The following is a 12488-nucleotide window of genomic DNA, read 5'->3' as shown; positions in this document are numbered from 1 at the left end:
TGTTGTTGTGGCTATTACGATTTGCGTACAATGCATATAGGATAAATGGATAAAAGTAATTTAACTTATAGCTTACTGTACGTAATGTATGTAAGTGACTTTACAGGAAAAACAAGGCCAAAGTCGCTTATAATAGCAAGACATGGCAACACTGGTGAGAAGCAGTGAGGTAAGGTAATATTTACTCAAGTTTACTTCTATTCCACTACATCTCAGAGACAAATATTAATTTTACATTTTGCATTACATTATTATTCCATTATTAGTCAGTTCACTTCTATACATTTTGGCCATTTGAAAATAGCCAATCTACAAGTTTACTCAACTCAACTCGACCATAGGTCGACCTTAAGTGCTGTACAGGTCAAAAAAACTAAAACAACAACAACAATTAAGAAAACAAGACAAAGAAAAACACTGAGTGGATATGGAGGGGCATGTTGTTCTGCTCTATAGGGCCAGACGCTGCAAAGGCGACCTCTTACAACTAGTTTTCAGCTCAGTTAAGAGCTCACAGCTTGAAGATCTGCTGTTTTCAAAATATTTCAATACTTTTTTATTACCTTGTGAAATGGGACATTCTGCATAATGAGTGCCTTCTACGTTTGTACATTTTGATACCAATACTTTAGTACCTTTACTCAAGTAAACTTTGAATTCCGAACTTTGTACATTGCGGTATTGAGTACATTTTTCCCGCCACTGAGAAGCATGCAGCTTATAATATAAGCTGCATGCTTCGAGTTAAGGCATATTATGCTGGCACTGGTCACATTATCTGGGATGTGAGCGGAGAAGCAGACGGCCCCCGCGCTGCGTGCAGGTGCTGCCCACCCGCGTGCGGTGGCTCGGCTGTGGGTGCTGCCTATAGCCTGCCTGCCGCAGATGTTGCTGTGACTAATCACTATATCAAAGTGCTCTCAGGTGCTCGGTGGCGTGCCGTCCGGCAGTCACCACCTGTGCCGAGCCTGATGTGTGCCAGTCAGTGTTTGTCATGTGTGAGATCGGCTGTGCAGAGTGTGTGCGTGACCCTTTCATCCTGTGTGTGTGTGTGTGTGTGTGTGTGTGTGTGTGTGTGTGTGTGTGTGTGTGTGTGTGTGTGTGTGTGTGTGTCGTTGCATAGCAGCACTGTCGGGCAGAAACCTTATATGTAAAAAAATATATATATACTTTTTAGGAAATCACAAACTTGTTAATATAACTACATTGGTTAAATATGTATCAAACCCACAGACAGATTTAACAAGTTTCAACCGACTGTTGCTATTTTAAGCGAACGTTTTCAGAATTTCTAAAATAGCGACGTGACAAAGACAACAAAGTATAAAATAGAGCATGCATTTATGAAAAAAAACAAAAAAACAGTTGAAATATGGAGATCCAAGGTTTCTTCCCAACAGCTACGCTCTATAACACAACTGTGTGTGTCCATGCATGGGCCGGAGGGTGTGTGTGTGTGCACAGTGTGCATGCGTGCATGCGCGTGCATGCGTATGCCCGTGCGTGCGTGGTTGCGTGTGTGTGTGTGTCACGGCGTTGCGTGCGTGCGTGCGTGTGAGTCAGTGGGCCAGCTGCAGCAGCACACACAGGCGCTACCTGTGGGTGCAGTTGGCCCACATCCACCCTCTCCAAGCCTGCTTTTTATTCACTGTCACATAAACAAATACCAGCAGAGTCAGTTCACTTCCAAAACCACTCAATAACATCCTCAGATCTCTCTCCGCAACATCTGTTGACCCGGGCCTTTTACCTACCTTAAGTTCACATTACACAACACTCTGGTGTTTATTATGTCCGCCGTAGCGTGCAGTGAGAACCCTTCTCATATATACGCTCTTCGATGTCTTAGTGACCGCGTTTCACTTTCACCCAGTGCGAGAATCACTCACCCACCCACGCATTTATTATTTTGTACAAGCCTGCGTGTCTTCACTGGCAATGCTTAGACACATGCAGACAGACAGACACATATTTAATCACGCGCACTCACGCACGCACACACTCACGCACGCGCACGCAGACACACACACACACACACACACACACACACACACACACACACACACACACCTGGGACAGGCTGAAACTCGCCCATCATTCACTCAGCGGGTCGTGCAGTCTACATCTTCTTATGATATTCCTGACCTCCCTTTTTATTGTTTTTCTATACCTTTTCCCTATAAGACGGATGGTATGTGGATGATTTGATAGATCAATCCAGCCTGGAGCAGCAGAGAGACGGCATCGAGAGGAGGAAGGAGGGCGAGCGTCTCAATCCTGCCCCGACACGATCCCCGGCGGTGGACCGTTTAATCTGCCGAAGCGCCGTGCAATTAAACGGCCACGATTAGCAGCGGCCTAGCCGGCCCCCTGTTCCTGCCTCGCCGCCAAAGCACAAACTAACTAACTCAGGCGCACCCGTCCCTCTGTTTGTTTTCTCAGCAGCCCTTGTCAAAAGATACACTCAGAGGCGAGGCTTTGATCGCAGGGCCGAAACGACAACAAGGGTCACGCATAGAAACTACACGGCGGGTTTTTATAGAAAGAGTCACTGACGGAAACCTCAGAGGAATGTTGATTTGGTCCAACGATAACCTTGTTGTATTTAGGCCCTATTCCTACGTCAATTATGGTATTAATTACCGTTGACGACTTGTGTAAATAAATACTGTCACTTTCAACTGAGAAGTAGAGCAGTGTATAGCAGCAGCAACACAAGTACAACTTTCAAGTTCAGTTTGAATGTGCTGTAGTTCCAGTTGTCTGTTGGCCAGCATGGTGCTAACTGACTGAATGTGTCTGTTGGCCAGCATGGTGCTAACTGACTGAATGTGTCTGTTGGCCAGCATGGTGCTAACTGACTGAATGTGTCTGTTGGCCAGCATGGTGCTAACTGACTGAATGTGTCTGTTGGCCAGCATGGTGCTAACTAACTGACTGAATGTGTCTGTTGGCCAGCATGGTGCTAACTGACTGAATGTGTCTGTTGGCCAGCATGGTGCTAACTGACTGAATGTGTCTGTTGGCCAGCATGGTGCTAACTGACTGAATGTGTCTGTTGGCCAGCATGGTGCTAACTGACTGAATGTGTCTGTTGGCCAGCATGGTGCTAACTGACTGAACGTGTCTGTTGGCCAGCATGGTGCTAACTGACTGAATGTGTCTGTTGGCCAGCATGGTGCTAACTGACTGAATGTGTCTGTTGGCCAGCATGGTGCTAACTGACTGAATGTGTCTGTTGGCCAGCATGGTGCTAAATGACTGAATGTGTCTGTTGGCCAGCATGGTGCTAACTGACTGAATGTGTCTGTTGGCCAGCATGGTGCTAACTGACTGAATGTGTCTGTTGGCCAGCATGGTGCTAACTGACTGAATGTGTCTGTTGGCCAGCATGGTGCTAACTGACTGAATGTGTCTGTTGGCCAGCATGGTGCTAACTGACTGAATGTGTCTGTTGGCCAGCATGGTGCTAACTGACTGAATGTGTCTGTTGGCCAGCATGGTGCTAACTGACTGAATGTGTCTGTTGGCCAGCATGGTGCTAACTGACTGAACGTGTCTGTTGGCCAGCATGGTGCTAACTAACTGACTGAATGTGTCTGTTGGCCAGCATGGTGCTAACTGACTGAATGTGTCTGTTGGCCAGCATGGTGCTAACTGACTGAATGTGTCTGTTGGCCAGCATGGTGCTAACTAACTGACTGAATGTGTCTGTTGGCCAGCATGGTGCTAACTGACTGAATGTGTCTGTTGGCCAGCATGGTGCTAACTGACTGAATGTGTCTGTTGGCCAGCATGGTGCTAACTGACTGAATGTGTCTGTTGGCCAGCATGGTGCTAACTGACTGAATGTGTCTGTTGGCCAGCATGGTGCTAACTGACTGAATGTGTCTGTTGGCCAGCATGGTGCTAACTGACTGAATGTGTCTGTTGGCCAGCATGGTGCTAACTGACTGAATGTGTCTGTTGGCCAGCATGGTGCTAACTGACTGAACGTGTCTGTTGGCCAGCATGGTGCTAACTAACTGACTGAATGTGTCTGTTGGCCAGCATGGTGCTAACTGACTGAATGTGTCTGTTGGCCAGCATGGTGCTAACTGACTGAATGTGTCTGTTGGCCAGCATGGTGCTAACTAACTGACTGAATGTGTCTGTTGGCCAGCATGGTGCTAACTGACTGAATGTGTCTGTTGGCCAGCATGGTGCTAACTGACTGAATGTGTCTGTTGGCCAGCATGGTGCTAACTGACTGAATGTGTCTGTTGGCCAGCATGGTGCTAAATGACTAGGCAGGATGAAACCCTTCACTGAATCCTACCATCCCCAATCTGGAGAGTCCTAGAGTAGACTATACTGATTACCGTACTAATAAAAAAAATACAAATTTGTATCCATTTATCTTGATGTATAATTTGTAATTATTTAATTATGCCTTCTTTTAAGTTAAAACATTCTAAACAGAAAAATCACACCTGTGTGAAGTGAGGCGCGCTCTTATCGTCTTACAACTCATCTAACTCTTAATATACTAAAGTCTAACTCATGTTGCTATGATTAGGTGATGTAATGATGATGTAAAACAAACGGTGTCAAAACAAACATTAATTTCTCTTCATTGTCAATGGCGTTTTTAAAATAAACATTGAACTAAAAACAAACAGTAAACCTGGCTGTATATGGGGCTAGCGCCCCTCAAAAATCAGACCTGTCTGAAGTGTGTGGTGCAACAGCGCCCCCTGTTGGTACCCTAAAGATAGGGACATACAGACATAGGGATGGACATACAGTATAGGGCGGGACGGGCATTTCTGTTCCTTGGAGTGGTTGCACCACCAAAAGAAAATATTTGGAAAAACATTCAATCCCGAAAACGTTTTGCCATTTTCGCCTGGAACATGGCATAAGCGATCGCTTGTGGCTCTTAACTTCATGTGGGACTGGCATGTTTCCCCGTCCCTCCTGTCCATTTGGACTGTCTCTGGACTGACGAGGGATTGACTCCACGTCTCTGGGCTGTGTGGAAGAACCTGTGCTGTCGCGTATGTGTTGGACACGGCGTGTCTGCGTTGGAGGGAAAGCGTGTGTGTTTTGGTCGCTGGAGATTGGTCAGATGTTGTGATGGAGCTGAGCCGGTGCACATACAGTATACAGGTGGACCTTTGGAATTTGTGCATGTGCGTGCGTGCTTGCAATGCTGCGCATTTACGTGTGTGTGTGTGTGTGTGTGTGTGTGTGTGTGTGTGTGTGTGTATGTGTGTGGCTTCGCCGGGGTCGTTCACAGTTCCCAGGCTGGTCTCCGTGGCTACACTGTTTGTTTGCCCATGAATAAAGGCCCTGAGACGACAGAGTTAACACAGCGATGATGGCTGCTCCATACAGCCTGTCATGCAGCACTTCCACACAGCAAACACACTCTCTGCTGTGTGTGGTTCTGTGTGCACGTGTTTACAGGAGCGCACAAGGACGGATGGGGGGGAGGGTTGGGGTAAAATTATAACAGGGGGTATTGTGACAATATTTATATCACTGTGTGTAAATTGTTGATCACTTTCTGTCTAACCTCTTCCTTGCCCTTCTCCCCCTCTCCCCCCTCTCTCTTTCTCCTGCTGCAGTGACATTTTCGATGCCATGTTCCCCGTCACGCACATCGCCGGAGAAACGGTCATCCAGCAAGGTGTGTATCAACCTATATATTATTTTGAATCACGTGTATAGAATAGATTCAACAATCAAAGAGTTTGGCCCTTTGTTATAGGACAATTTTGGTTCCATTCACATGCTTTGCGTTATATTTACACTGGGGGTGTAGATCGAGGACAAAGAGATCTAAATCATGTCAAATCGGGGTGTCCGTATAGCCTAATCAAGCCAGCAGGTGTACTCTTATCCGAGCTTGTAGATCTGCTATTTTGTTTGGCTATCTTTCAGCTACTTCCAGATACAGTTCACTCAAAGGATGCTGCGTCACAATTGCATCTCATAGTGACTCCGCTCGATTCTGACCAGTAATATTCTGACAATTTTGTCAACAAATAAAAACTACCCTAAAATGTTAGGGAGGGACTAGTGGAGAAGAGATCCAGTAAAAGATAAGTCATTTTATGCTCGGTTGCACTCCGAAAAGTGCGACGCATTGTCAACTGTAGATTTAGTCGACTAAAATCTGTGACATTTAGTTGACTAAAACATTTCAGATGACAAAAATACGGCTGAAACTAAATGGAATTTTATTCAAAAGACTACTAAAACTATAAATAAAGACTACTAAAACGAAAAAAAAATGTGCTGTCAAAATCAACACTATACTTCCTTCCGTCTGACTGAGGACAGACGTTGATGCTCTTCACCGCGGCGGTCGGCGGTGCTTTGAAGGAACGCAGGGCCTCGCAACGCTAGACAGTATTTTTCCGGTGCCCCCGTCTCTATCAAACACAGACACGCTCAAACAGCATACTTAAGAGCGCCTGGATCACACATTGTCTCAGACACAAACAAACGCACTTTCTCCTGTGTTATTGCATGTGCGGTGCCAACTCTTGTGCGCACGCCACACGCCTCGCGCACGGCAAAACCATGCGTGCCTCGGGGGTTCCCCAACCTTTTCAGCGGAGACCCACAAGATAATTTTGTGTTAACCCTGCATGAGACCCAATTTTACAAAAATCCATCGAGCTTGTAGATCTATTATTTTTATTTCTGTGAGGGTAGGCCTAGGGGACACGGGGAAAACAGACTTTTTTTTGTTATTTTTCTGAATAAAATAAAAATAAATAAATAACAAAAAGATATTCATGACCCATGAAAATGTTCCCCAATCCAGTGTTTGGGAAACACTGGATACAGTACACACACATGCACACGCACACGCACACGCACATGCACACACACACACACACACACACACACACACACACACACACACACACGCACACATTGACTAGGTTTGTCCTGCCTCCCTCCAGACAGCATAGTATCAGTCCTAATTTGGTGATAATGAGTCGAGCCCCCTCCAGACAGCCTCCAGTGATATACAGTAGAGTACAGTACACAGTATGGGTAGCTGATGTCACCTCCTAACGTCTGGAATACTGTCGAGCCTGGCCGCACAAGCACACACTATTTAGACAAAGCTCAGAGTTATCGCGTGCGCGGCCCAAAAAGTATTTACACAAACGAGGCGCTTTTACTGTATTCCTAAATCGTACAAACGTGGTTTATTTTTTTGTTGTATTCTGTGATGTAATGTAACTTTATGTGATAGCACACAAGTATGCACAAGTTCATAATGTACAGTATGGACTATGCCGGGGGCATTTGGAACTGGGCTTAACCCATTTAGGCCTGACCTCAAAATTAAAAAACATTCTTCTAAATCCTCCAGTTTTCTGAAATAAATATTTTCACGATTTTTCAAAAATAGCAGACCTACAAGCTCGTAGTGGCGCGCTATGAGCTTGTAGATCTGCTATTTTTCAATAGCTAAATTATAACATGTTTAATGGAGGGGAAAGGAACTGGTTGGAATAACGTGTTCCTTCCACGCACTACGTCCAACCAGGGAAACTCCCCCCTGTCAGGTGTAAAGGAGCAACTTGGACACTCAGGCATGAAGGAAGCATGGACTAGGTTGGTGGAGGGTGTGTAGAGCCCAGGATCACATTAGATGATTGACACAGGGGTGAAAAATGGGTTACAAAATTGTGGGATATAAAAAAAAAAAGAAAAAAAAAAAGAAAACATGTTTAAAACACCAAAAGGGGTTCCCACCCAAAATGTATTGGTACACCGTACCCTTGCAGGTACTAACCCGGCTCTTTCGGTGTTAAATTAATACCGAGAATGTCACTATAGTATAGCCTGCACACCAAAAATATTATTAATATTATTCAAAAAATAAATATCAAGAACAAATAGACTGAGAAATATAGTTTCTAAACTCTGCACAGAACTTTATGAACCTTTGATGGGCCTGTTTCATTATAGAGTATTTTATGTCTGTTTTTAAATGCACTGAGCTGGATTGCTACTCAATTTTGTTGTTTCATACAATAAAGGCTATTCTGATTTAGATTCTCTCTGAACATATATAGAAACTCCATGCAAGCAGCGAGCTGCACATCAAAACATCTTCAGAGCATGTTTTGAAGACGCTCTTGTTACCAAAACCGCATACCGATAAACCTTTGGTGTTTGTGGTGTAGGCGTTGCATGGAGTCTCAAGCTCTTCATATATACTGCGGAGTGCTCCAAAATATGAAAATGGAAAGCCTCCACATCATTTTGAGAAATGAGCGCGCTGCTCGGCGTGGCGTTTACAGCGTGGAGTTACCAGCCTGGTGGCTGAAAAACAAGGTGAAAGCCAAGGATGCAGCCCAGTGTTTTCCTTCTGCGCACGGCCAGTTACTCGTTACAATCACCCTGTGTTGAAACAAGGGCCGCACTGTGGGGCTGAGTACATCGGCCTGTGTGTGTGTGTGTGTGTGTGTGTGTCTGTGTGTCTGTGTGTGTGTGTGTGTGTGTTTTGTGCGTGTGCACGGACGACCACGTGCGCGTGTCCTGGTCAAATATTTACCTACGCTCTTGGGACCCGGGGTGGGGGGGGGGGGGGGACGGGCGCGAAACAAAGCCTTCAGAGCCGATGTGATAAAAGACAGGAAGAGAGGAAGAATGGAGAGACGGAGTGAGAGGGATTGAAAAAAGTGCAGTGGATGAGATGAAAGAGGGATGGAGGGAGGGAGGGAGAGATAGAGAGGGAGAGATAGCAGCAGGGGCCAGGTTGCAGCAGGTTGTGTGTGTGTGTGTGTGTGTGTGTGTGTGTGTGTGTGTGTGTGTGTGTGTGTGTGTGTGTGTGTGTGTGTGTGTGTGTGTGTGTGTGTGTGTGTGTGTGTGTACTATACTTATGAGGGCTGAATGTCCCCACAAGTATAGTGGAATGTAAGAAATAGATATCGTGACAAAAGAGAAATGAAAAAAAAAAGATAAATATTTTAGAATGTCATGTTGGGGCTACAGTATATTAGGATTAGACAATTAGAGGTTAGGTTTAGCTGTCGGGAGTTATTCTGATTTATACTGTATGCACACTCCAGTGTCTCATAGTGGAAAATAGACGATCTACGATCGAAGTATAGTTATGTCAACTTGTGTGCATGTGTGTGTGTGTGTGTGTGTGTGTGTGTGTGTGTGTGTGTGTGTGTGTGTGTGTGTGTGTGTGTGTGTGTGTGTATGCGTGTGTGCGTGTGTGCGTGTGCGTGTGCGTGTGTGTGTGTGTGTGCGTGTGTGTGTGTCTGAGGTCTCTGGCAGGACAGACGGGGAGGGAGGGCCGCTTCCTCCGAGACAAATAGTCCTGTATGATTAACGAGCAACTCTCCACTCAGTATTAATTAGCCGTGTGAACTCCCGTGAACTTTACACACAGGGAGCGTTCAGCGTTCCAAGCACTCTCCGCTTAATAGCAGTAATGCACACACACACACACACACACACACACACACACACACACACACACACACACACACACACACACACACACACACACACACACACACACACTTAATATGTCATGTACACACATATGCACCATTAGACACTTGTTCCTCCGAGAGGAGGGGAACACACACACACACACACCCCATCTCTGTTGTTTCATAATGCACCTCCATGTGGTTGGCAGTCTAATGGGGATCATTTTCTCCCGGTTGTTGCACGGCGACGATAGCAGAACTACACTAGCACACACATGATATCGGTGTTTGTCTGCTTGTCCAGATGGTAGCGAGCCCACAGGAGTGGCCGCATGCAATACCGGCTTCTTTAAAGGCAGTGAAGTTTGGTCAACCTTTTCATGCCGCGACCCCCCAGATTCTAGAAATGTCTTCTACATCCTGACAGTTTTCTGAAAAAGCTATGTTTCTATGTCAGTCGTTCTTCGATCTTTCAAAAATAGCAGACCTACAAGCTCGTAGATCTGCTATTTTTCAATTGCTAAAGCACAACATAATGCTAACACGAAAAGGGGTTCCTGCCCAAAATGGGTTAACTGGGGACCCCCAGTAGGAGTTGAGGCAATACATTTAGTTTGACTCGGTTCCACAAATAACAGTATTATAATACAGTATTGTGGAAATATAAAGCTTTCACAACGTGTGAGCTTGTCACAATGTTTGAGTGGTGCAACCACTCCAAGGAACAGCAATGTCCCCATGTCCTAACCTATGTACCTATGTCCCGATGTTTAGAGTACCAATAGGGGGTGCTATTGCACCACTCGCTTCAGACTTGTCTGATTTTTGACCAGTTTTTAGAGTATAGTCTGGTGATTACTTGAAGCACTGCTTTTTTAGCGTTGCCTGTTGTTGCATGGCGGAATGGTGAGTTTGTGATCTGGATTTGATCTCAGCTCAAGACACTATGCTATATTTCACCGTGCGACACACTGTCGTACGGTGAAGAATAAGCCTGACTTAACCGAGAGCCTAATTAACGTAGGCAGAACTTTATTGGAAGGCTTTATGAGCCCAAACGGAATACATACAGTATGGCCACGTGTATAAAGTAACTCTATATCTGGGTGGGTGTGTGTGCTGAGCTGACTGAGGGGGGTCGGAGGGAGGTGGGCGCTTTATGTTTTCCATGGAAAGTATAGCGATCTCGCTGCAGATAAAAAATAAATAAAAATAAAACGTCAGGCTGTAATTTAAACACACGAACCGACGGTGTTTGTTGCTGTGTAGGCCTCTCTGGTGTGCTTCTCCCGCGGCCGAGGCATTGTTCTTATAAGCAGGTTTTTCCGCCGTTAAGCCACGCAAAGAGCATTAATGAGAGCTGTTTCTTCATGGTGCTGCCGTGTTCTTTAACCCATTTAACCCAAAGAGCCTTAATGAGAGCTGTTTCTTCATGGTGCTGCCGTGTTCTTTAACCCATTTTGGGCGGGAACCAATTTTGGTGTTAGCATCGTGTTATGCTTTAGCTATTGAAAAATAGCAGATCTACAATGGGCGGAGCTTGGGGGGTGCAGGGGGGGGGGCACTGCACCCCCTGGCAAAAAAATATATATATCATTTTTTTTTTTTAACTTAACTTCTGGCTTCTGACTGTAGTTTGTAATCATCTCTCTTATCATGATATGATGACTCGCTGTACGGCTGTAGTGCATGTGTGTATGTGTGTGAGCTGCTGTACTACCTAAATAACTCATTTTTAGGGGTTAGGGCATTGTAAAAACGCTAAAATAATAAAATAAAGGTCAAACAAAGCAAAGCGTGTCGCACCCCCAGGCGTCAAGTTCAAGCTCCGCCTATGTCTACAAGCTCATAGCGCGCCACCGAGTGGCGCGCTACGAGCTTGTAGATCTGACATAGAACGACTGACATAGAAACATGGCTTTTTCAGAAAACTGTCAGGATGTAGAAGACATTTTTTTAATCTGATCTCAGGTCAGAATGTGTTAAAGAGAGGTATATTGGCAGGCAGTGAAATATGCATGGTATAAAAGGACGCTCTACTCAGCGCGCCCTGCAGCTGTCCAAGAGGCCCTCCATTCATACGATACATGCCCATGGAAAAGAAGATACGCACAGACTGTTCTCTTCACTGGAATATGCGGGGAGAAATTACAAGGAAAGAGGGAGAGAAATACTCACGTTCGTGCCTGCGTGCGTGCGTGTGTGTGTGTGTGTGTGTGTGTGTGTGTGTGTGTGTGTGTGTGTGTGTGTGTGTGTGTGTGTGTGTGTGCGTGCGTGCGTGCGTGCGTGCGTGCGTGCGTGCGTGCCACGAGGATAGTAAAGTCAGAACTAGACAAGTGCTCGGAGCGCAGCAGGTCTCCACCAGGCCGGGTTGCCCTTGCAGGGCAAGTCATAGCCAATTGGAAAAGAACATGGAAAATCTGACAGATGCAGGAGTATAGTAGCAAAAGACGGGCGGGCGAACTGACGGGACAGAGGTGATAACATAAGCCCAACACACACTCGGCTCCGTCCGACGCGGCACGACGCGTTGCCGCGCGGCGCCGCCTGGAAAATAGAACTGGTTCTATCGGCGCCGCGTCGCGCCGGGCGACGCGCCAGCGCGCGTCGGAGGCCGCCGGTGTGCGATAGGTTCATTGAAAATAATGGAGGCGGCTGTTTTGACGTGCGGCAGTCGCAGACGGTGTGTGATGGGCTATAGTCTCCTGGTCCCCATGAACAAAATGGAAATTCTAATACTGTTTTTTGTTTTTTACAATAATATATTAAAAAACTATTCAGTTAAGGATTAGGGTATGCTTTTGGGTAAGGGATGAGGCTTTTGATGTTAGAGTTGTGATTACTGTAGGTCATGGATAGGTTACGCCAGCAGGTAAAATAGACCATTTTTATTGAACAGTTGGTTACGTTGTCACCACAAAGTATAGTCCCTCTGTGTGTGTGTGTGTGTGTGTGTGTGTGTGTGTGTGTGTGTGTGTGTGTGTGTGTGTGTGTGTGTGTGCGTGCGTGCGTGCGTGCGTGCGT

General features: G+C 45.9%; 1 protein-coding gene across 2 annotated transcripts in view; it reads left to right on the top strand.

Moving 5' to 3' along the window:
- prkar1b (protein kinase, cAMP-dependent, regulatory, type I, beta) overlaps positions 1-12488 on the top strand; it is a 118546-nt gene that overhangs the window by 61422 nt on the left and 44636 nt on the right. For both annotated transcript variants that reach the window (XM_083779384.1, XM_083779385.1), the window contains one exon: positions 5613-5674. In XM_083779384.1, the coding sequence (XP_083635510.1) occupies positions 5613-5674 (62 nt within the window). The remainder of the gene's footprint in view (positions 1-5612; positions 5675-12488) is intronic.

Source organism: Protomyctophum parallelum (genome assembly GCF_964188405.1).
Source record: "Protomyctophum parallelum genome assembly, chromosome: 13".
NCBI classification, from domain to species: domain Eukaryota; kingdom Metazoa; phylum Chordata; class Actinopteri; order Myctophiformes; family Myctophidae; genus Protomyctophum; species Protomyctophum parallelum.
Note: the sequence above shows the minus strand (reverse complement) of the source record. Positions and strands in the feature narration are given on the sequence as shown.